Source organism: Andrographis paniculata, unplaced genomic scaffold (assembly GCF_009805555.1).
Source record: "Andrographis paniculata isolate CXL003 unplaced genomic scaffold, ASM980555v1 Contig98END, whole genome shotgun sequence".
In the NCBI taxonomy this organism is placed as follows: Eukaryota; Viridiplantae; Streptophyta; class Magnoliopsida; order Lamiales; family Acanthaceae; genus Andrographis; species Andrographis paniculata.
In genome coordinates, this window is record NW_026137637.1 from 1,200,439 (window position 1) to 1,226,483 (window position 26,045).

A 26,045-nucleotide genomic window follows, 5' to 3' on the forward strand; every position below is an offset into this window, starting at 1 on the left:
GGAGAAGTCGTCGGTGAGAACTAGAAATAAATCTAAAAGTGAAGAGAGAAATAGAAATTGCCCGTTGATTTGTCCCGATGTTGCCTCAAAACATTGCTTCTAAATATACAATTTAGGCCTACAAAAAAGGCCATTATGGTTGCTTTAAAAATTATTTTGCATCTTGATGTGGCTTACCACTTGAGAAACAACGAGCCTAAAGTGCGAATGGTAACACTATAAGATGAGTTTGAAGAGTGATTCAAGTTAATTTCGCACCCTTTTTTTTTGTTTTATGACGTAAAAATCCGCAATCGTTATCCGAAAGTGCGCATTGGGTAAACCTCCGAGCTGAATCTAATACCTTTTTTTCCTATTTGTATCATTGTTACATTCATCGATCTTGAGCACTATAATACTATCGCAAAGAATTGTGTGTATAACCACAGCCTATGACTTAATTGTTTGCAAGTCTTTTTTAATAGTATTTTGAAAATATATATTAAAACAAATACTTATTTTTAAGTTTCAAATATTACATTGATATTGATTTATATCACATCAATTAATAAGTTTTGAAGTTTTATTGTGTAAAAACTATCACATCAAATAAATAAATTTTTCCCAATAAAGAAAACAACACAGTGATTCTTTTCTTTTAGATATATATATATTTTTTTAATTTCTTTACAATTGCATATATGCGCTGTATTTCTGTAAGACCTGTGGCAAACTAATTCCATAAGTAAAAAATTTTCGTTGTTTTAATCCGACGCCAGAGACGTCCACGTGGCTCGCCGGAAGCCACGTATCCGCCAGGTGTCCCTCCAAATCAGCGACAGCTGACGGACACCTGAATTTTTTTTTTCTTTAATTATTTTTAATTAGATCAAATAAAAAAATTAAAAAAAAAAAAAAACAATATAAAATCCACGAGGGCGTCTCCACACACACAAAAAAAACACCCTAATTTGAAATCTTATTATTGATCTTTTCAAGGGATTAAGTAAAAGAGTAAAATTTGAGAAATAAATTATTTATTATAAGCATTTAATTTTTACTTTTAAAAAATTATACTAAAACATGATCTTAAAAAACACTATATAATTATTTACCATAAGTATTTTTTCATGAATCCTCACTTTTTAAAACTAATTTCCGATAGCTGTAGTTTTTTTACATTTCTCAACTGAATTATCAAGTCATTTTTATTCTCTATTCAATTCTTGCAATTTCATTTTCTACTCAAATTTCTCCATTATGCACCAAAACCCCTAAATAATCTATGAAACACTAAAACTGAAAAATGAAAAACTGATGAACCATATTAGAAACCTGTTTCAGCATCTATTTCTAACTTGTTAAATCATAGTAATACATACTTCTTCCGTAGTATCTAAGGGTTAGACTTACCTTCTGCGACATTGTATTTAGCATTAAAAATATTCTTATATTTATATAATTTTTTTGTATATTTATACTATATTTTGATATAATAATTAATATTCAAATATCACAAAAAAAATAAATATGACCCTCAGAGCCGAACAAAAGTAGTATATAAATGATAACCACATGCAAAAGTTGCAAACCAAAGAGATATCAACGTTGACGTTTCTAAGAATGCAACACATAAGACTCTAATTCTTCTCAAAATTTTATTTTATTTTTTTTCTTTTCAATTTATCTCTACGCAAGTTTACTATTCTCTATAAAAATATACAATTTCTTCTCACAAAACATCAACTATTTAAATACATACCCAAACCAAACACACCCGGCATCATCGACAAGTTCATAGTTACTTCAACAAATAAAAGTTAATTAAAAACATATTTATAAGAAAGCAACCTATAGAACACTGTACCAGCCCTTATTGAAAGAATTGAAGCACATATAGATATATAATCACCTATTTCCGAAACTGTGTATTAAATAACACATAACAGGCAATAGACACGCAGAATTTATGCGTAAATAATGACTGACTTACTTACCCGAGGTTTTAGGATAATCGAGAAGTATTGTGAAGATCAGGCGGCGGCTGTTCTTTTGTCTTCGTTGTCATTGAGATTTAAAGCATGAAGCAACTTTGGCCATGATTCCGGAATTCCTCCAGGAAGATCGAACTCCAATAGTTTTCCACGCCGTTGGTAGAATTCTTCAACAGCTCGACTCTGTAACCTCGAGGGTTAGTGTTTAGTAGTGTGTAAATCAAGTACAATATACACCAAAGCAATACATTGCTTTGAAAAATCAGTTAGGTCACTATCTTGTTATTTACAATGTAGACTGGAGATAAATAAGGGTAAATTGCATAATACACTTATGTTATATTATAAATGCATATAATATAATAGGTTTGTTTGTTTTGTGAAAATACAAACGCACATTTCTCCAAAAAAATAAATATATATTACACACACTTATTATTTTTATATTATTTATACAATATCCTATACCTCACATAAAAAACATACCTTCAAAGTATTCTACAAAACAAACAAACCCCATATATTTTATATATTGGGCAAAATATTTAAGTACGCACAAAATATATTATTCGTTCAAAGCTGGCGTTGGTTAAACTACAACCAACACCTAGTATTATATGAATAAATTGAGTTATCTTCAATATAATTTTCTTTTAATAAAATAAATAAATGAAAAATTGATTAATCCGTCATTTCACAAGACTCATCTCCATTTTACAAACTCCGAAATGAAGGATTGGATCAATTTTATGCATAACTTAATATAAGTATCTTACTTAATCAATAAAATACGAAGATTTTATTGCATTTATAATACAATACAAATGATATTATGCATTTATAGAAAGTTGTAAATACCCTTGTAGGTGTGACATTTTGCCGCGATTATAAGGTAAAAAATAACGATAAAAAAATCAAGAAATTTAAACATGATTAAAACTTTTTAGCTGATGTGTTCCCTATGCCAAAACTTCAAAGATTTACTACTCAAAATATTATAATTAAGAGACAAAAAGAAAAAAGTACCATATCATTGTAGACTCGGAGGCGTTCTTTAACAATTTCTTCTGTGTCATCGGAACGAATAGTTAATTTTGATGTACATTGCGGAGGAGGAAGAAGTGGAGGCATGTACATTCCCGGGTTACCATCTTCACTCTTGATGTCAACGCAGGCGACATTGAAATTCCTTCCACACTCGCTGCAAATTCTTCGTCCAAGGCATTTAGCAATTAATGCTTCTTCTCGAAGTTTCAGATTGATTACCAAGTCAATATCTGTAACTCCTTCCAAAATTTCCTGCTTTGTCAAACCTGGATTACAGTTCCTCTCTCTACTAACAACATATGAAAATTACAAAAACTAAAGTGAATTAAATAGTAAGGAATAACAAGAACAAGAAAGAAGTTTCGATGAAGTTCTTGGCAGCATTTCAGTAGTCATCGCCAGAGTTAGTTAACAGATAGGTACGGCGAAAAGGAACAGGAGTGGTGAACAAGACATTTTGATGTTAGTATATCTATCATGTGGACATATGTGAAAACATTAAAGAAACTAACAAGGCTCTAGCAAGAAGCCACCTACTACTCCACAAATAAACTTCGATTCTTTACTCCACAAAGCTCTAACAAACACATATATAAATCACTAGCTTGCCATACCATACACTTTCAAATTCAAAGGAAAATTTACTTGTAACCACAAAACCCCATACCACACACTTTCTTATATAAATCATTAGCTTTCAACGATCATGCTCTACCGCATTCATGTGTCTGTTTGGAGGATTTTTACTATTTTTTAAAAATTTTCTCTCCAAAAATATCAAATCAAATACCTCTGTCATCCAAATTTATTTTACTTTACTTTTTTATTGTCATGAAAAAATATTTTTATTTTAATTTTTTAGTAAAAAAATATCCATTTTTACTTTTTATTTTACTATAAAAGGAAAAAAAATATTTTTACCGACTTTTCTTAAAATCCGTGTCCGTTCAAATATGCATATATTTCGATGACGGAGGTAGTACCTATATTTTATTTTTTTTATTATACTAAAAGCAATTTTAGATTCAAAACATCATATCTAACATCTATTTATATCACATCAAACAACTATTACAATTTAAAATTTTACTATGTAAACTCTAAACACAAAATTCAAAACCCGAAAAACACACTTACATAATTTTTTCCATGAAATAGAAAATAAAAAATTCTTAACATTTTTTATGATAAAATACTAGCAGGACCAGTTTCACAGGTCCTGTTATAGCATGTCCGAGCAACAGCTAGGAGTACAGCCTACCCAAAACAAAGTGTAGAATGCAAAATCGAAATTAGGGTATTATTGCAGTTTAACAGCACCATGGTCAAGTTTCAGCCATTGAAATACCAATATGGTCAAAAGTTGCTAACTCTGTTTTATAACTATGTGTATATTTCACCTATTCCCAAACAGGCTCAAGGAACATTATTACTTACGGCTTGTCTAACAGTTCGAGGAAATCCATCAAGAATGAACCCTGTATCGCCCTTAGTTTGAGCATCTTCTAGACGCTTTGAAAGAAGATCTATAATAATCTCATCTGAAATTAACTTCCCTTGGTTAACAATCCCCGCAAGCTGCAAAAAATGAGAAATGGGGATGAAAGAAATATTACAATACATCAAAAAAGGATCAAGGAATGACTCAATTTCAGTACAATGACCAGAAGGAACATCGATCACGAAAAGTAGACTCTATTCAGCTCAGAGTTATCTTATCCCAATCAATGCATTTTTATTTGTGTTTTCAGTGAGTTCTACACTAATTCCAACCAATAACTAGCAAGAAACCATCGTATTTATTGTCTAAATGCTTGAAACAATTTTTTTCCCGAAACAAATGTTGTACCTAGAAATTGAGCCAAACAATACATGCAAGTGGCTTTGCTCGCCACAAAGTTCTCTATCGATGATAAACTCCATCAACAATAAGCTACTTGATTTTATGTCAATCATCTATCAATCATATTATGAATGAACTATGCAATCTATTGAATCAATGATTTTCACCAATATGTCTAATCTATTTCTATTAATTATGCCGACACTCCTCAAGCTAGATTGTATTAGTCCACCAAACCATGCTTACCGATCAAGTCTTCAAATGTGGTTTACCTCAGCCCCTAAGTGAAAAAAATCACCTATTCTTTCTCTAGTTGGTACATGGATTAATATTAACATCTCCAACCACCAGTTTCTCTTTTATAAGATGCCAGTCAATCTCAACGTGCTTCGTTCTATCGAGTTGGACTGGATTACTTAAGATACCGAATGCTTCCTTTCTATCTCTATACAATTTCTCTTACTCAAATTAACTCATACATCACAAGTGCTATAGCCTAACATTAAGCTTCTGCCCTACTTCAAGATACTAGCTGTGGCTTCTTACTACGCCAAGCTATCAAATTACCTCCCAAGAAAAATGCACCGGCCAGAATTGAATCGCCGGTCTATATGAGATCCTGCCCAATCTGCATCTGCGTAACCGATACAACCAGTTCAGCATCCTTTTGGTGCATGATTCCCCTGCTAGTCATACTTTTGCTTATTTGTGTTTTTCTAGTGTTTTGGATAAAGTAAATTTGTATAGAAAATAGGGTTCGAATGTGATGTTTTAAATTAAAATTAAGTTGTTAGACAATGTTTTGAGTGAAAACTTATCGATGAGATATTTTAAATGGATTATACATTTCATATGATGATTTTAGAGGATAAAATGTTTTAGTAGAATAACTTGTCCGAAAACAAACTCGAATACACAAGAAACACACTTAAATCTTTAGAAAGGTATTGTATTTAGGTCCTAAACTGGCAACTGAAAAATAACTATAATATCATATATTAATTTGTCACTATTCGTCAACAATAACTTTTACTACATCAAATACATTTTTCTATTGCTAAAGATAAATTGAACACCCTACATATTGCTATTTCTACAAAATTTTGAAACTATTGGCACTATTTTACATCAAATAAAATACCAACAGTTTATATAAAGTTGACATTATTCATTACATCAACTTCTTTAGGAACAATATATTTTCTTTTCGCAAAACATCACATAAGATACAACTTCTTTACTATTTTCACCAAAACTTCCTTCTAGACGGATCCTAAACTTCTGTCTAAACTGATTATAACTTCTTCATGAGATTCTTCGAGAGCCTGTAAATCTTAAATGCAGAAAAAATAACAAAAGAAGATCCCTAGAGGAAAAATCAAAACAAATAAATTAAAATCCCTTCAAAATCAACTCGTGATAAATTTACAGTGTTCAACTTACCAATACGTAATAGCAATTCACTTTAATTTCCACAAATGAACTAAATCAAAATTCAGAGAAACTGCAAGCAAATCAACCTGAGAAGCGAGCGGCCGGCGGGAGGAGAGCTCCTGGCGAACGAGATCGCCGGTGGCGATGTGAGGCACGCCGAGGAGTCGCGACAGACGAGCGGCGTAGGTCCCCTTGCCGACTCCAGGGCAGCCTAGAAACACCCACTGGATATTCCTGCCCTTCTCCTTGGAACTTTGAGCAGGAATGGCTGAGGAAAGAGCTCGGCCAAGCTCGGCCTCCGTCTCAGCTGATTTGGTGCAGAAACTTCGAATTGGTGCAGCTGCTCTGCAAACGAGGCGGTTGTTCAAAACCGCCATTGAAGAGGATGAAAATTGCGATGTCGTTGATGCGAAATTGCGAATTTTGATTGGGACGATACGTGGGAGGAGGGATTGATTGCAGAAATTTGTAGAAAGGGGAACGAAAAGCTGAATGAAGGAAAGAACGTTCGTGACTCTGACGGAATGAACGAATCGAATCGAACGATGATATTCAAATTACACGTGCTTATTGTGTCGCTATCCGATCTTATTTAAACAATAATGGCTACTCAATAGGGAGATATACAAAATATTACTCCAATATGCCCTGCCCTAGTCAATGTAATCATTTGTTTTGAAATATTCCTTGTATATACAAATGCAACACAAATATAGAGCACAACTACCTGCATTTTTATATAAAAATAAATAAATAAATAACTATCTGCATTTTTATATCAATAATAATTGTTTCAAAAGATCACTTCAAAAATATGTTTTTTCACAATATATCAAATAAAGTATTTAATTTTTTTACTATTTTGCAATTTTTTAAAATTTCAAAATTTCGTGAGAGGAAATAGTGAGAGTATATATTTCTAGAAACTAACTTAGACAGACTCAAAATAATTGAGCTTGGGTCAAAAATTTCAACCCGATTATGTATACGGGTCGACACGAACCCGACACGATAGTAAACGGGTCGGATTAGAGTTGAGGCTCTCAACTCGAACGACACGACAACCCGATTATAATATATTAATATTAATTAATATATTTATTATCTATGTAAAATAATCATAATTTAATAATTTACGTTCAAAACAATAAAAACTAACATAACACAACAACATAACAAAAAAATATTTACTTATGTATACGGATCAACACGAGTCAACCCAAACCCGACAAGATGATAAACGGGTTAACACGAACGCGACACGATAATAAACGAGTCAGGTTAGAGTTAAATAATAACCTGTTTAAACTATTCAACCTGACACGAACCACACACGAATCAATCCATTGTCAGCTCTATATATTTCCGAGTTAACACAGAGATTAAAAACATAAACATTTTATTAAAAAAAAAACTAATAGTTTGTTTTTCCTAAGATTTTTCTCTACAACTTTTTTTTAAAAATATTAATACATTATTTATTATTTTTATATTCCTTACACAATTTTCTATATAACACGTAAAAAAAATTATTTCTAACAATCTCACTAAACAAAAAATTGTTAAGTAAGGGTGTGTTTGTTTGGGAGTTTAGATTTTGAGTTGGGATTTGAATAGTAAAAATTTTGAATTTGAATAGTTGTATGATGTGATATAAATAGGTGTTGATGTGATGTTTTGAATGTAAAATTAATTTTTAGTATAATATAAAAAATGAAAAATAGGTGTTTGATTTGATGTTTTTGGAGGGAAAAAATTGGATGAATAGTAAAATTTTGTTAAAATTTTACAACCGAACACACCCTAAATATATTTTTAAACATTTAGTTAGTAATTAAAAACAAAAAAATAGAATATAATAAAATTAATAATACTCGTTGTAAATAAATATTAAATAAAAAATAATAGTTAAATATTGATTAGTAATAAAATAAATTTTACAAACACACAAAAATATAATAAAATTTGACCCAAAAATATACTCTCTGCAACATTTTTTGGTATGTACCAACACCCTACAATATTTCATTTTTAGTATGTACCAAACATGTCCTATTTTGAAAATAATTAATTATACTTAATCTCTACTCCACACTTTATCCCCTCACATCATTCAAATAAAAAAATAAAATATATATTTCTCTCCCCATCGCATCACCTAATTTCTAAATTATCCTACTTTTAACACTAATCACCTAAAAACTCGTGCCAAAAGTAAAAGTTCCACCTTGTTTGGGACAGAGTAATATTTTTGAAAAAAATAAAGTGTCAAATAAGTACAAATTACCAAAAAAAAAAAAACATCTATGACGAGTATTAAATAAGGCCAACACAACATCAGTTGTGCATATAACTGACAAAAACATCGAACACAAAATCATGCATCACAATAATTCATACCATAAATAAGATCCTATTTTTTTTAATAAAAAACTAAAGTCCAAAGTATAACTAACTTTATCAATGTCAATTAAGTTAAATAAAACAATAAACATTCAAATATAATGGTACATATTACACACCACACACACAGAGATGCTGTGCATCACTTGCTACATTTGCAGTATAGTTTCTGCTAATAAAACATCCTCTTTATTTTTTATACTCTATATTCGACTTACCAGGTCGGCAACTTTACCAACATTTTCTCCCTTCTCCGGAAGGTTCAGTCATCATTCTTGTTATCGACCCCCGGATTTAAATCCGAACTTCCGGGTGCAGCATCGCCAGTACTTTGATCTACTGCAACCTTCGACCCTTCTTCGGTCGCTGCATTAGGCAGAAAACAAGATCGAGATTCATACATAGTATTCGATAGATGCTTATAAACATTATAGACGCTGTCGCAAAGCTTCAATTTCTAAACACTATCATAAACTCGATTCCAAACTCAAGCTGAATTTTCTGTCAAACTTGACAAAACCATAAGCTTTGTTCTTTTACCCAAAATTTTCTAACATATTTTTCCAAAAAAATTAATATACTAGCGCATTTATTATTTTTATATTATCTAAGCAATTTTCTTTTAAACCAAAACACAAAACAAACTATTTTCAATTTTTAAACACTATCATAAACTCAACTAGGAACTCAAACTGAACTTTTCTGTCGGAGATTGACAAAACCATATTTTTCACTATCTATCTAATCAACTACTTTCTCCAAAATCTCAAACAAACTCACCATAAGGTTTCCAAGAAACGAACAAATTCAATGTACTTGAACTTAGACTTACCTATTGTTTTCAGTTTGGAGGCTTCGGAAGTCGGATGCTTTGCCTCTGCAGTGCGGAGGTGCCTTGGCACATACTCGGGGACTTCAAATGCTGCCGGGTTCGCCTGGAAACAGCAATTGCATTATGACAAAATGATGCGAATAAAAAAATCGTTCAATGAAACTATCGGGATAATTTCCCGGTAATTTACTGGGCCATATTGCATCAGAAATAACTTACAAAATATTCTTTTGTTACTTCAGCGTGAAGCCCCTTCTCCAGAAGCAGCACTCTTTTCTTAATGAATTCGACCTGCCTTCTCTGTATTTCCCGCAAATGGTACAGCGATGTTGTCTCTTGAGAAGGTTGAGGTCGGGCGGCTGTTTCAGTTGTTGCTCCCGAGGATGAGCCCTCCTGTGGTGCTTGAGCAGTTGTTCCGGGAGAGGAAGTATGAGCTTGAGAGGAGGATCCCGGAACCGGCATATTTGGGGGTCGAAGGCCCAGCTCTTGACAGATGACTTCTTGCAGTTTCAAGTCCCTGTCGTCGACAATTTGCTGCCAACGTCCGTATCCGTGTCTTGGTGTACAGACAGAGAGAAGTTCATCAAATTATGATAAAATAAATTTGCGAAGAGATGAAAAGGCCTATTTAGTGAGTTCATTGTACAAACACAATTTTATTATCTTATTTCATCGGATACTTGTGTTCATGTTATATCCCTATATCTATTTTGCACTACATTAGACAGATATTTTGTTGTTGTTACTACTATATAACTTGGATGTAAACTATATTATAAATCAATGGATAATAGGAGAAAGAAAAGGGGAATAGATATTATACTTCATCACAGCTTGGAACAACAGTCGATCATGCTGTTCGTTCCAAATCTTCCCTCCTCTGAGCGCAGGGTGGCGGCTTACAACATCGTCAGTGAAAATGATGGGGGAGTCTCGGAGAAATTTCACCTGGCAACCCAAGTGATTGTTCAATGTGAAATTTAAGATGACAAGAAACCATAACTGAATAATAAGATCTTGACAAGATTACCAGATAACTAAAGCATATCTTCAAGTTTTACAACCTAGAAATGTAAGTATAAAAAAGAATATGCCTAGCCATCTAAAAAAGGAAAGATGTGCTCGTTCCTAAGGATGGATCAAGAAGAACACTTAAGTTCAGGAAAGACATAATTATTATCAGCTTTTTAATCAAGGAAACCATAGTGAAATGCACGGTTACAGAACCTAGAAAAATTCCTATTAGATCTGTCATGTGTTTGTTTAAATAGGTTTGTCTTCAGGAAGATGGAATGATGGCATAAAACACCATACCTTCATAGTCTTCTATTAAGATATCAAAATACCATAGAATTTCTTTTTTTTTCTCACTAAGCTATTGACACCGCATGAACATTCAATTTTGCCACCATTGATAGCTATTAGATATTACTCTCGACTCAAGGTAAATGTTAAAAAAGGACGGCTTTTTAATAGAATGCAGGGAGAAAATGCATCTGTTAAACATAATTCATCTCCCTTGATCAATGGTTTCGATATTGAGAGGGACTCACTCAGGCGACAACAGCATTAAGATTCAAAGATTTTGTTGGAAAAAACTGAAATATTTGAAGAAGTTCCAAATCATATTTTCAATCCTTCAGTTGAAATAATAAGATAGTCACAAAAGTTAACTCTTAAGTTGCAATAATGAGTAGCTCTTGTAAATAAAAGACTTACTTTGTCCCTGAAAAGGGATAGTGTAGCAATTCTGACGAGTAGATCGTCAGTTCTTAAACCCTCTTTGGGGACACCATCTGCAATCAACATAAATGATATCATATTTGATATGTTTTACAACAAAGAAAATAGGAGTATATAAATGTAGTAAAATTAAGTTTCATAAGAAGTGCCTGAAAAGGTAGGCGAGTCATTCGGATCTTCAACTGCGTGCTCAAATAACATCATCCCATAGCTGCAAAACAAAAAAAAGTACCACTTATCAACTGTGTGTACAATCCTATGTTTATCCGCAACGCATAGCCTTTTACCCTACGAGTAATAACAAATTGGATTGACCATCATTCTGGATAAAAGCATGATATGAAAGATGTTGCATGCATGTTTTTTCTTAATGTTGTAACCTAGACATGGAAAAAGTTATATTGATTTCACTTTTTGAAGCACAAAACATAATCGGCTCAGAATAACAAACTTCTTTCCCACATGGGAGAACAATTTCAAGTAGTGAATGGCTCACTCCATCGAACACATGATTGAAGGAAGAGGAAGTTAAGTTATCTACAGAAAGCACAAAAGTTTCCCTCAACAAGTGTTCTGCTCTTTGCAAACTGAAAACCAAGAAAAACTCCATAACGGCCGCATGCCTCATAAAACTTACGGTGCCCTCTTACCAAGACAACTTACATTTATTTTTCCTTGGCTAAGGAAGTTATAGATGCAAATGGAGATTTTTTATTGGATTCAGAGAATGCATCTGGATTAATAACACTAAAACTGCAGCAGATAATGACTGTGGCAGGTACTTGGCCTGTTATAGACTCAGATCAGAGGACACGCCTCTTTAAATTTCCTAGTCATGCCAACCAATACCATCTACAAGGGACACTAACTTGGTCAGGCTAAACTCCACAAGTCTATAAGGACATGCCAGAGCAAGCTCTGCCACAAACATATCCACACTAAAAATAATTGCCAGGAAATTTTAGGGAAATCAGCAAGACGGAGGTTTCAAGCATGTAACTGCAATATGATGAATGTAATTGCACAACAGTTTTTAAGCATGTAAAATCGCATTACTTCCCCAAAAATTAAAAGAACACCAATGGACAAGAATAAGTTTGAGATGCTAGATAAGGGAAGCTATTTTAAAACATTAATGTAACCAACACTTAATATTAATCACATACTTGTGAATTTCTTCATAGGTCTTTTGCTTAAAGCGCGGCAAAAACTCTCCCCAATCAAAATCCCCAGTGCCAAACCTGGTATGAACAGTTCAATTACTTGCATCAGAGGATTAGAAAAATGATATGACCAGAACTTTCTTCTCAAGATATGGAGGAAGGGATGGGAAGGCAGCAACAGATGGTATAAGTATGATTATGAAATTAGAGAGATAATGGAATGTGACCTCATCAACAGTTGAACAAATAACGCTCTCTGGCTTTGATTAAATCCCAAAACACGAAGGTGCTTTCCTTCACCCTCCATTAGAGGATGTTTCTCTGAATTGCCAGCTGAAAATATTGAACAGGACAAAAGGTAATGCCATTGTGCTAACAAGTTCATGGATAATAAGCATTTACTCCATACCTCGAGCTCTTTTTCTGTAATGGCGTCTGCCAGTTGCAGCTCCTGCTGAACCTGCATCATTGTCAGTTGTGTATGCGTCATCTTCTTCCCCATCTGAGCTCACTTCTTCCAAACCAGCGCGGTCATCTTCTTCAACAGAAACAACCTACATTTGGAAGATACAAAAGGTAATTATAAACCAAAAATATTGCTGCAATTATTCACTTAATATTCACATTCGGAAGTAATGACTCAACAAATCCAGATGGAGGGGAAAAAGAACCCGAGTCAGAATAGGATATAGCTGTATATAGCATCAGTATAAGCATTAAGAGAAGAAACAGCCCAAATTCCATAGAACTCTAAACAAGATGAAGCTTCAGCCCCAGAAAGGAGAAAAGATTGCACAACTGAGAACAGTTCTCAGGTCTGCAGACAACAAGAGAGACACAGAAGAGGCAAACCACAGTCATGTACACTTCCTACACATTTCCAACAATGCCTTTCACGTATCAAAATCAAGATAATTCATGTAATAAATGAAACATAGAAGAGAGAGGAACTATTGGAAAGGCTGCAGTACAAATCATGGGGGAGTACATCACCAAACTATATACCCATTTTCACCTGATCCTCCCTTTTGATAATCTTAGTAGGACTTCTACCCCACCTTTATTGTTGTCTGTATTATATGTGACCATGGTCTTACAGGGAGGAAATACAACATTCAGAGTGAAAGATTAATGCAGATGTGATGTTGTTCTTATCCTAAAGAAACTAAGAAATTGTTGATCTTGCTTGCCTCTGAGTTTTATAACATATTCATCACTTGTCTTAGTTTTATCACATATTTATCATTTTCAACCTGGATGTGGACTTTAACTATAATAATCACATTTGAAGAACTGTGTTCATATTTTTCAGTTTTTCTTGTCCATTTATATTGCTCAAAGCAATAAGAAAATCAAATGAACTCTCAAGGTAAATCAGTTCTATAGTTGAAAATCATACCTGTTTGCGACTCCTCTTTCTCTTACCCATAGCATTAAATTCCTCTATCTTATGAACTTCGTATTTATCTCCTAACAGATCTTCCCAGTAACTTGCTCTTTCAGAACTGCTTACTGAAGCTTTATTCTCCTCCGGTGCAACAGTTGTTTCCTCTTCTGCAGCTACTTCAGCTTCATCAACATACTCGAAATTTGCTACCTGAGGAATTTATAAAACAAAAGAAACTCAGGTTCATGTGCAGAAAATAGAAAGAATATGGAGAAAAGGCAAGGAATAAAAGATTTCAAAATAATTGCATAAACACCCACAAGTAACCCAGCAAAGCTTCCAAATTTTAATATTTAAATGCTATACTGAAGCAGGAAAATCACACCCGAAATTTTTTCTCAATGAATCTAAGTGACGGATATATTTGATATAGCTTCCCCATGTAAAGGAAGAACAAAATTCAACTTCCTCATTTTCAGTGAACACAAAAAATATTAAATCCAGCAACAATAAACCAGATCCCTTTGAAATCAATAACAAACTATGTGTTTGCTCAGATTAGTGTTAAAATCCTCAGCCAAAGCAATTTTTTGGAATAAATTTTTTGAATAAAAGAAAGTTTATGCATATATATAGAACAGTTGATTTGAAATGAGGGATAAAAGGGAAATTAGGGAGATAGACAAAAGATCACAGCAAAACAAATAGATCAGCATCCTTGGGCTCCATGCTTCACAAAGAAACTTGTTGGACTAATTAAATGGTCCTTTCATCGACTATCAGAGAGAGAGAGCCACCCAGGCCAACACATTATGACCAGATAGGTTACAAACTTGCAATCATTGGAAACAAACAGAATCAACGGTAGCCTCACACACATCATAGAAAGAAACTAATGAAATGGATTTTTTTTAAAATTTAAAGATACCAATTTATACAGCAGGAACCAAAGAGAACAGGCAGATCCAATATCAAATAATTTTAAGGTGAGCACGGAGAGAGTGAGCAACAGATTAAAAAATAAAATAAAATTCAAGTGAACTGTCAACCTTGAAGGCTTTCAAAAACCCATTCTCCTCTTCATCGTCCAAAGAAGCCGCTTCATCTCCAATTTGTTCGCGATTGAGTAGTCTACAAATTGATAATCAGGGCTCCCTCAGGGAACAGAAAAGGAAAATAATCCAATGTTGCATCAAATAAAAATTTATTTACCTATCAATTGCAGTATCATCATAATGAATTTGACGAGATTTTACTGATTCATCATTATCATCTTCAAATAACTCCTTGGATCCATATCTTATGATGTCATCTAGTTCTTCCTGCAACCAAAACAAAGCACATCTCAGAAGGATTGGACTGAACATATGTATAAGAATCATAAAAGATCCCTCCTAAAAACTAACTAATATACGCAGAACACTGGCAGCAATATCAGAAAACCACCTTCAGTTCCACAAAAACACCATAGCCATCTTGAATAGAAATTCTTCTAATTTTATAGGCAATATACAACCAGATCTCAAATTATTTCTTTATTGAGTGATTTTATAAATAGTAACTGATTTTGGTAACCAGATCCTGTATATAGAGGGCAAATTGCATAAAAAAAAAAATATATATATATATATATAATGAAGATTGTCGAAATTTTCCAGCACCGCTGTATAAAAAAGAGAAATCAAATTGCAGGAAATGCCTTTGTGGCGAAGAAAACTATCACGGCAATGGGATTATGTGACAATAAAAATCTTGTGACCAAATTATATCCTCAGAGTCAATAAATGCTTTCCAGAAAGAGCCAGATTTTAATAGCAACTAATAGGTGAACTTACCAAACCATAATAATAAAAATAATGGGTGTGTTCACTTGGTCACTATTTTCATTTTTTCCCCTATTCAACCCTAGCAACTCCCTATAAATACATTTTTCACTTGCAAAACATCACATCCAAATCACTATTCAAACCAAAAAAAAAAAGGAAACGAAAATCCAAAACAAATCACCCACTAAATACACCCAATTCTTTCATAATTCAGTGAACACCTTACTAAATACGAAAACACCAAGCAAAAAATACAAATAAGTTTCATTCTATAAGAAATTATATAAACCAAACTTTAAAAGTTAATAAATAAAAATTAATGTTTACTCTATCCGAAAAATAACAATGCATTTGTATGAAGTTTTACAGTGATTTTTTGGTCCCATTAAAACACTAAGACTACAAAGCTACAGTTACTTATAAACAACCTGTCCCCTGCTAATTTTATTAGAAAAGACTTACCAGCAAAATAGTTTCACGTGTTGGAATCTTTACAGAATCATGAAAATCACAAAAGTTTTCGAGGTTTTGAAATGTATGCATTGACACGGGGTACATGACAAGGAATAATGCTGTTGTAAAAGAGCAAAAACATCAGCTTGCAGACACTAAAATTGCAAATCAAATAACACCATATGAAGTATAATGATTGTAATGTAATTTAAATCAATTAAACCTTAATTTTCATGGTAACAATTGTCATTATTTTTTGAACTTCAGTTGGGGGGATAGGAGAACTTGTTGAATCACTAATATAATGAATATTAGCATCTCAGACAAGGGGATAACAGCAGCAACAGATATGGATGAAAGCATATGAATAATGGTCTGCAGGAAAAAGTTATGCAACCCACTTAAACAAGATTTTCAATGATTCACTTTGTGTTGCAGATGATAGACATTACTTCTCATACAAACACTTTTACCTGATTAATGTTCTGCGCTTTGAGCCTTCCAACAACTAGATGCTCCAATACCATTTTCTTTTTGGTCATCTGCATCATCCTTTCTTCAATGGTCCCCCTTGTTATGAGCCTATAGATCATAACCTGAACATAGAACAAAGTAAATAAATTAATAAGCACCAGGCTCAACAAGACAGACATTCCACAACAAGCTCTAAACTCATGTGACCTTATTGGTTTGACCAAGACGATGAGCCCTTGCCATAGCCTGCAAATCTGCATGAGGATTCCAATCACTGCAAATTGAAAATTAGGTTACCATTACTATACTGAAATAGACATTATAAAATATCCAGGCTTAAGAAGCATACCAACTAGATTAATATGGTGAGGACCATGTAGATATCTCAAATAGCAAGTGTTCATCGTTCATATAAAATGTACAGTACTTGTGCTACCAAGCTCCTAACATTATGATGGATGGACTTGCAAATTTTTCATGTAAAAATTATATAAATAAAAACGAACATGCTAAAACTGCCACCAGTAAGGGATCAAAGCCTTGATCAATAAAAGCTAAAACTCAAACAGACATCTTTATAATCCAAATCATAAGGCAACAACAATTATAGGTGAAAGAAGAAGCGGAAGCAAAATTATATTAAAAAAAAACCAACAAACCCAAACTGCCAGCAGTAAATGATAAATGCCTTGACCAATAAAAACTCAAAAGGACATCTTTATAGGTACCATATCTAAATTATAAGGCACTAACAATTATAGGTCAAAGCAGAACCAGTAGCAGCAAAAGAATAAGCAGAAGCAGAAAGCTCACTATTTTTTCCTTCCATGCAATCCATAAAATAGTATGCAGAGACTCCTATAATTTTCTTTCTACTACTAACACTCCATATCTCAGACCAGGACATCAATTATCCCACCATGGTTGCACCACACTCCAAAGTTATAACTGATAAAAGATGTCCACTCATCTTACTAATTTAAGTTCTATTTCTTATGACTCAGATCTTCACAATCAACAAGATGGTAAAATAGAATTGCAATTTCAAAGAATTGTTAAACAGATAATAGGCTTAGGGTCTCAAACTTAAGAATTATTATGCCTCCACAACTGAAAACACAAAAATGACTAAATGACACCTATAGATGCATCAGGGTGCTACAGATTGAATCTATTTTGTGTAGAATGATAAGTCCACAATGTAACTTATATTGGTTTGTTCAGAACATATTGGTCAAGCAAAGCAAATACAAATATCTTTACATAGTAAAATATGCTAAGCTGTATTGAAAACATCATGCAGCATGATCCATATCATAGATATGTTCTATAAAAAAGAGATATTACCTATCATATATGATTACTGTGTCAGCAGTAGCAAGGTTAATTCCTAGACCTCCTGCTCTAGTGGATAGCAGGAAACAGAATCTGGATGAATTTTTTGCATTAAAACGATCAATTCGAATCTGTCTTTCCGCCCCTCCGACCTTTCCATCAATCCTTTCATAAAGCCATTTCTGTGAATTGTAGATAAGCATCATTCCAATCACCAAAAATTCTTTTAGGATATACAGAGTAAATGAATATTTCAGTGTTCCTCATTCGCACCCTATAATTGCAGTAATCTTCTAGCAAGTCCAACATATGCTGGAATTGAGAATATATCAGCACTCTGTGGCCCTGCTCTTTAAGTTTGACCATCATCTTGTCCAAAAGTTGTAACTTCCCTGATGTTTCCAAGAGTTGCCTGAGATAGTATTATTTATTTATTTATATATATTTAATAAGAAATCTCCACTCTTCATCAAAAGTAACACAATCAGAATCAACCAAGCAATAACATTAGTATTAAAAATAACACTTCTTACAGGGAAAGAAAAAACAGAAGACTTGAAAGACTGGCCACAGTAAACAAGATCATTCACGGAAACAATATCATGCTGACAATGAACCAGTTTTGCATACCAACGGACAAGAAATAAAAGGATTAAGCTAAAATGCTACATTACTTATTGAACTCGTTAGTATCTTCTGGTTCAACGCCTTCCAACATGAAGGGATGACAACAGAGTTTGCGCAGTTCCATCACCACATTGATAAGGGAAATCTAGTTGCAGAAGGTGGAATAACATGTTAGATCCTCATAATAAGACATTCAGAGTACCAAAAAATTAAGAAATAAACATAAAGAAAGTTGAGTGTTATAAGCCAAGCATTCACTCACCTGGGCACCACCTTTGCGAGTTAGTATCTGATAGTTGCGAGTCAAGATTGCTTTATAATATTCTTTCTGCTTGCTACTTAATTCAACACGCAGAATCAGCTCCTTTTTCGGAGGTAATTCTGTCATGACATCTTTTTTTACCCCTGCAATTCAAAGTGAACAATCTTTCACATCCATATGGTTCCCAAATGTTGACTTATCTCACAAAATTGTCAATGGATACATTTCCAACATCATAAAGCCATTTATAAACTCAAGTGCACTCATGGGTCACAAATAAAAAGAGATCCAGCTCGCAGGTGCTAAGAGAAAGTAGTAGTAGAAACTGCTAGGTATCCTCCCAGAAACAGAATTATATGCTAAATATAAGTACACAGTCAACAAAATAAAGAATTTGCATAGTGGAGCTGAAACCATGGAATTCTTGCTTTAAGAAATAATAAACTAATAAAGGAAAAAACTGAGAAATACAGAATAAGCCTCAGATCTTACTTCGCAGGAGATGGGGAGCCAACAGTTTATGAAGCCTCTCTATCTGTTCCTCTTGATTAATATCCTTGAATTCCTCCTGAAAATCCTCTAAGCTTCCAAACTGAAAAATATTTTGTAATCAGAAATAGATATTCAGTCACATCACGTCACGATGAAAGGAAAGTAATCATGTTGCAAATCACTAACCTTTCCAGCATCAAGGAAATGCATAAGCATGAAAAGTTCATCCAAGTTGTTCTGCAGTTCACCACAACGTAATTTAAGCATGATTAAATGATTCAGCCAATCACATGTATACTTTAAAATAGTGTATAATAGGATTGTCAAACAGATGGAATTAAGAAAAATTTGTTCCCTGGAATGGAGATTAAATCGCATAACAAACAATGAAAAACAAAATATAGACATACTGCCCATTATTAGTAAAGAGTCACTCATCAATCGACATGGCACTTTACCAAAAGCTCAAATTAGCCACTACTTTTATAGAAACGCAATAATTATAAAGCACAATGCATATCCACCGACTAATCTAGTTAATCCAAACCAGAATGAAGACAACAATAAAATTTGATACCTATTATTTGAACCTGAAATCTACTCCAGTCAATGCTAAGTTATTTAACACTGACGGATATTTTTCCTCTGCAAATCCAGACCTAAGTTGGTAAGCTTTCTAAATACTTTTCAGTATAGTTCAGCAGAGAAGTATCAAAGATCAATTGTTTTATATGCATTGCATGCGACTCCAGACATAATGTATGCAAGAGGTGGCAATTCCGACCAACCCAGTTTTTTTGTGCCGAGCTGGCCTGGTCCGTTTCAAATCCATGCAGGGTTGACCCAGCCCGGTTTTAGACCAGGCCTAAAAACCAAAGCCCAGGAATGGCCTGGTTTCAAACTGTGCCAGGCCGAGCCAGCCCAATTTACTAAAAAGACTTTAAATTTAATTATATTTTGTGTAATTTTTTTATTAAAAATAAATTATATTAATCTAAATAAATACAATTACTATAAAATAATATTTTTATTGAAAGTTAAATTTTGAACATTAAATATATAATTAACTTTTAGTTTTATTATATAATTATTAATATATTAAATTTAAATGGTTTTGATAAATCATGCCGGGCAAGGCACAACCGGATTTGCACAGGCCTAAGCAGAGGTGCCAGGTTGGCTGAGCCCAAAAATCTTTCAGGCCTAATTTTAAGACCCAAATATTTATTTCTCGGGTCATGTTCGGGTCTGATTTTCAGCCATGTTTATTTTTGTCAACTCTAATGCATGCATATAGAAGCAAGAACAGAAGCAAATTAGTATAAAATAAATAATAAGTATGTCGAGCAACAGAATCGCACTTTCTTTTCATGCATGTATTTCTATTAAGTGCATAAACAATTAGGCAACATACCTGTAGTGGAGTGCCAGTCAAAAGGACTCGATGTCTACTAGAATACTGCGTCAACATAGAAAATAATTTTGAATCCTTGTTTTTAAGACGATGCCCTTCATCGACAATCTAGATAAAGATTAACAAGCAAACATTAAGAACAAGTATAAAATGGAGTCAACGACAGTACTTAAAGGGGGATCTTGGATTACCATGCACTCCCATTTTATGGGTTTCAATGACGTTGAATCCATGTTGATCATTTCATAAGATGTCAAAAGGACATCAAATTTAATCCTGTCTTGTTTGTCTTCACTACCAACTTGACCAGATCTCCTTTTCTTCTTCTTCTTTTGATCTTTGGGCAGGTAAAATTCATATTCTCTTATTATAGAGCGTGCTTGCGCTGTGCCAACATACATTACCTGCAGCAATTGACTTGTTAGTAAGACATAACTGAGATAGAACCTGAATTAAATGGATAACCATCAGTAATCTTACCAAAACTGGAAAAACATATATACTTACAACATTAATATGGGGAGCCCAAGTGGCAAATTCACGTTCCCAGTTCCTCAATGTCGAAAGAGGAGCAACCACAAGATGAGGGGATAGATTCTCCTCACAAAGAGATGACAAAAAGGCAATACTTTGTATTGTTTTGCCTATATCCATATGCATATACAAGAAATTACATGTATAAATTGTTTTCAAATAAAAATAGGAAGAGGAATAAGGACGAAGGACGAAGGATAACAGAACACTTTAGGGCAAAACATAGCTTACCAAGTCCCATCTCATCTGCAAGTATCACATGCGTATGCTTGGCCCAAGAATAACGTAAAAAATTCAGTCCTTCAAGCTGATACGGATGCAGTGAACCTTGATAGCAGTGATTAGATGATAACATCGTCAAATAAATATATGTTGATTAGAAGGAAATAATCAGTAAACACCCACTTCAATGAGAGTAGCTAGATAATAAAATGGTCAAATAAATATAGGTTGATTATAAGGAAAATATTAGTGAACACCCACTTCAATGAGAGTAGCTAGATTATAATATAGTCAAATTTATGTTAGTGATAAGGAAAGAAGTTAGTGAACACCCAACTCAATGAGAGCAGCTTGTACCTCCACAAAGAAACTCGGGGGTACTCTCATAATGTTGAAACTCTTTCGGTTTTTTCTTAGATTCCAAGTCATCAGGACTGTCAATCTTTTGTTTTGTAGCAGAACCATGGTCACTTTGACACTGCATTTGATTGTACTTTTCAATTTCTTTGTGAAATGATGCAATGTCAGATTCCAATTCCCAAGAGCATTCATCATATGGAAGTTCCTTCCATTTCACAAGATATTCTTTCACTTCTTCCACTTCCCTGCCATTCAACAATTGGAAACACTTGGTATTAGGAAAAAATAAAATATATAACTTTGAATAGAAGATTTCACTATAAATGGATCAATATAATGATAATGCACATGTAAGCAGTCAAACAGGGGTGCTCAAACATGGGAAACTGCAAATATAATTCTATGTGGTCATGTTGTGGTTTCATTTACTTGGACAAAAGACAATTATACTCTCTTTCTATATCCAAATATCTTAATAGGTATCCACCCAAATAATTTCTCAGATACCTGCATCCAATTTTGGTTATGTCATCATGGTAGCCACCATAGATTGACGAATACTTCAATATGATTGTTATTTGCAAGAACAAACAAGAATGATTGTTATTTGCAAAAACAAACAAGAAGATGGATTTCAATCCATTATTCAGAAATTCTTATTTAAGATCATCCATGCAGCTGCCACTGTGATACACATGGCCAACCATGCTAATCAGCATCTAACCTATGGTAGCATACAAAGACTTTTAACAGAAACCACATGTTGCCTAAGAGCATAAATGAAATGGAATGGAAACATGGGCCAAACCAAGAAATTTATGAAGTAAAACAATAAAATCATACTTCCAATTTTTTAGGTAAAGAATTGGATAACTAAACATTAAAACATATGTATCAAATATTAATATTTTGCAATATTGTCACTAGAGCATACTACAGAAACTTCTTTGGTAAATCACAATAAATAAAGTCATTGTTTTCGATAAGGAAACAGTATTAAATGCTCAACAGACGTACAAACAAATATGAATGAAAATTACAATTCAAAAAGTGAAAAGAACACAGTTAAACCTGCAGGCAATGATCCGGTCCACTGTAGTCCAATCTGGCCGAATAGGGACATATTCATCCTCGTGGTTATTTAACGACGAAAATTTGGTGTGAAAATTGTTTACTTTTGTTCTCAAACGAGGATTTGACTTGTATGCCTTAACAAACTCCGCCTCGGGGATCCTGAAACAAAATCCATAATATAGAGCACACTGAGATCATGGGAGAAAAGATGTAACTATTAAACAGAAAAAACAATGCCACTGAAAATTTTGCACATAACTCGGCAAAACTCAATTACAAACTAGACCTTATTTGAAATGTAAAGATTCCACCAATCAACAAGCCAGCAAACAACGATGCAGTTTTAAGTTACATGAAATAAGTAAAGGGAAAAAAAAAAAGAAAAACAGCTTCTCTAGAAAAGGTGACAGATGTCATTAGATAATGCATTCAATCAAAAGACTAGATAAGAAAGCGTAACAAAGGCCACATTACCATGTACAGTGGAGGTAAGATAGTCCTTTCCATTTAACTAAATATTGTTTCGTTAAAGCTTGAGTCGAGCCTGATCCAGATGCATCAGCTTCATCTGTAGCACAGGGACGTAACTCACAGTCCAGTATCTTTTCAATTTCATTCAAGTAGCCAACCTGTTATAGCACATCAACAAAGCAATAGGATTAAACACAAATCACATTCACTGATCTTCAGTTATTAATTAGGAGTGCTGAAGAAACATACACATGCTGGACATTTCCAAGAGCTGGGGGGAGGACCTCTCATTGCTGGAAGTAAGCACTTGGGATGGTATGAATAATTACAAGTCTCACAATTCAAAAGATCGCCACTTTCTCCACAGGCTTGGCATGATCCTTCCTTCTGTTACATACACCACATTCGCACTTATTAAGTTACAAATCTTGTGAATCCTTAAAGGCAGAGAAAGTACTATTTTCAGCTATAAAGAAATTAGAAGGCTATCATAATATGCTATATCTATAAGAATCCCACTAGAAATCCAGCAGATGTTTTTGGATCTACAAGAAGATCTGTAATTCATGGAGTTTGCAAAAGGATTTTAAATTTGTTTCTGTGATCAATTTAAAGACTCAAAATAAAATATTAGATTCGCAGAACTCAGTTGTCTGAGTTACTTAGTTAATAGCCAATAAAAAATAAAATGAGAAGGTAAAAATAAATGGATTAATTAATAAAATAAATAAAACGTTGCTGGTTCACAAAAGCTTTGGCTTCTACATGTACGTCTTGAAGAAATAAGCTACGTTTGGATACCAGAAATTTCATGGTAATAAATGCTTAAGAGCATAAATCTTCTTATACAAGTATTACATCTAAACACCCATTCAAATAACAAGAAACATAGGAATGTCACATTTGTCATATTTACTCTTACAAAAACATATTCTTTCACACAAGATTCATGCTAGCATTAAATGTCCGTGAATCTTTTATACTCTCATCATCCAAACTAAAGTTAATATCATCGAAAGGAAATGTTCCAAGTATTTATTCTAGTGGGTCCCAATCTGAAAGCCGTGAGTGCATCATAACAAGGCCCTTCAAGTGTGTCGGTCAGAATAATGATCTAAATAGAAAGTAATAATTCAGCTCTAGAACTTCATTGATAAGCTATTATATGGGTGTGGAGGTAGTTACGAATACCTTACCTGCATTCATGGAAAGTGGCAACTATTTCACTTCTTTAGTATTCATGACTGCATTCATAAGACAGGATATAGAACATTGCACTTACAAAATGGAAGCTATTTAAACCTAATCGAATTTATAAGCACCACAGCATATTGTCTAAGCCCTATCCCAAAAGTGTGACGTGGACTTTCTAAACCGCATTACGTGCTCAAAAAAATTTTTTTTTTCAAGCAGCATTGCATGGAAATATGATTTTTGTAAATTTAGAAGAATTATGACCATAATGAACTAATATAATTTAGCATATCCTTATTCATCATCCCAATAAAGAATCCAAATCAATCACATAAACATCAAAACCATCTCGCTTTCCACATAGAGTAATAAACAACAAATAGCCACGTTATCACATCCTGCCAAAAAAACAGGAAAAGAAGCCTCTTTAACTGAAAAGGATGTCAGACAGAATGAGCAACAGACATCAAAGTTTACACCACCAATAAAGCACACCAGTTTGTATCAATCCCATCACTGACATCTCAAAAATCAGTTCCTTCAGCATGGTTCGGAAATACTTATCAGTGTATCAGTATATCATCAACCCAATTAATAAAACAAATCCAGCTAAAAATCTGATCAAACGCCAAGACCTACTACCTTTCGAAACTTCCAAAAATACAGAGTCAAGCTTACACCTACACACAATCATAGCAGGTGTACATGTCTGAGCACCAACATAGATGGATCCACAGACAGCGACAGAATACAACCACACGCAACCAAATTACTTTCTTTTAAGAATGACGAACGATAAACAAGAAAACAAGCAACATCCGAGCACAAACCATGAATCAGAAAAAGTATGCCTACAGATTACTAAACACATTCAACGAAAGGGAAAATGTTAAGCCACAACAAGCGACGAAGCCATTACCGCATCAGGCCGTTCAATTTTCTCAAATTCAAAAGAATCGCCCGCCCCAGGCTTCTTCTTCGGAAAGTCCCCCTCGTCGTCCGAATCATCCAAATTGTAAACAGGCCTCCGATCCGACCTAGCACGCAGTCGCTCCACTAAACTCGACATTTCCTAGCCAAGTCAAAAACAAAAAACCTACAAGTAAACCAAAATTCAACGCCAAACTAGGGTTCTACACAAAACCGCGATAAAATCGCCAAAAAACATAAATCGATTAAAAATTTTAAAAAACCAGCGGTGCATGCCACAAGCCTGAGAACTTACAGATTCAAAATCCAACAAGCAATTGACGCTGCCTGAACGCCCGAGACGACAATTAGAAACTCGGATTTGGCGATGAAAGTAAGATAAGAAATAAATGGAGAAATCTGGAGAGGAAAAACAATCGGCGGAAGCGGTGCGAAACCGACTGAAGCGAATAGAGTGAGGTTTCGGTGCGGTGCTCTCTCTCTCTGTCTCTATATATATATATATATATTTTATTTTATTTAGTGTATATTTTATGGTGCAAGAAAATATAT

The 26,045-nt window shown here is 33.8% G+C and overlaps 2 protein-coding genes across 3 annotated transcripts; both read right to left on the reverse strand.

The window, feature by feature from the left end:
• Nucleotides 1-1,799: 1,799 nt before the first annotated feature.
• Nucleotides 1,800-6,897, reverse strand: LOC127243930 (probable adenylate kinase 6, chloroplastic). The gene is made up of 4 exons (XM_051264177.1): nucleotides 6,384-6,897; nucleotides 4,458-4,598; nucleotides 3,000-3,272; nucleotides 1,800-2,156 (listed from the first exon to the last, which is right to left on the reverse strand). Exons 1-4 carry the CDS (start codon nucleotides 6,672-6,674, stop codon nucleotides 2,013-2,015), a joined length of 849 nt encoding a protein of 282 aa, XP_051120134.1. The 5' UTR covers nucleotides 6,675-6,897; the 3' UTR covers nucleotides 1,800-2,012.
• Nucleotides 6,898-8,677: 1,780 nt separating this feature from the next.
• LOC127243816 (CHD3-type chromatin-remodeling factor PICKLE-like) lies at nucleotides 8,678-25,967 on the reverse strand. Of its 2 annotated transcripts, none has more exons than XM_051263990.1 (30): nucleotides 25,789-25,967; nucleotides 25,483-25,635; nucleotides 23,619-23,756; nucleotides 23,373-23,527; nucleotides 22,896-23,057; nucleotides 21,822-22,069; nucleotides 21,474-21,569; nucleotides 21,216-21,352; nucleotides 20,900-21,112; nucleotides 20,709-20,816; nucleotides 19,481-19,531; nucleotides 19,295-19,394; nucleotides 18,803-18,945; nucleotides 18,588-18,685; nucleotides 18,187-18,325; nucleotides 17,926-18,095; nucleotides 16,786-16,852; nucleotides 16,578-16,700; nucleotides 15,038-15,147; nucleotides 14,875-14,956; nucleotides 13,838-14,035; nucleotides 12,848-12,992; nucleotides 12,666-12,771; nucleotides 12,442-12,516; nucleotides 11,425-11,486; nucleotides 11,252-11,328; nucleotides 10,356-10,480; nucleotides 9,752-10,088; nucleotides 9,533-9,635; nucleotides 8,678-9,066 (listed from the first exon to the last, which is right to left on the reverse strand). In XM_051263990.1, the coding sequence occupies exons 2-30, from the start codon at nucleotides 25,630-25,632 to the stop codon at nucleotides 8,963-8,965; spliced, it is 3,822 nt and encodes a 1,273-aa protein (XP_051119947.1). In that variant the 5' UTR covers nucleotides 25,633-25,635; nucleotides 25,789-25,967; the 3' UTR covers nucleotides 8,678-8,962. The 2 variants fall into 2 exon arrangements, with proteins under 2 accessions (XP_051119947.1, XP_051119948.1); XM_051263991.1 differs by having other exon boundaries at nucleotides 25,483-25,659.
• Nucleotides 25,968-26,045: the final 78 nt, after the last annotated feature.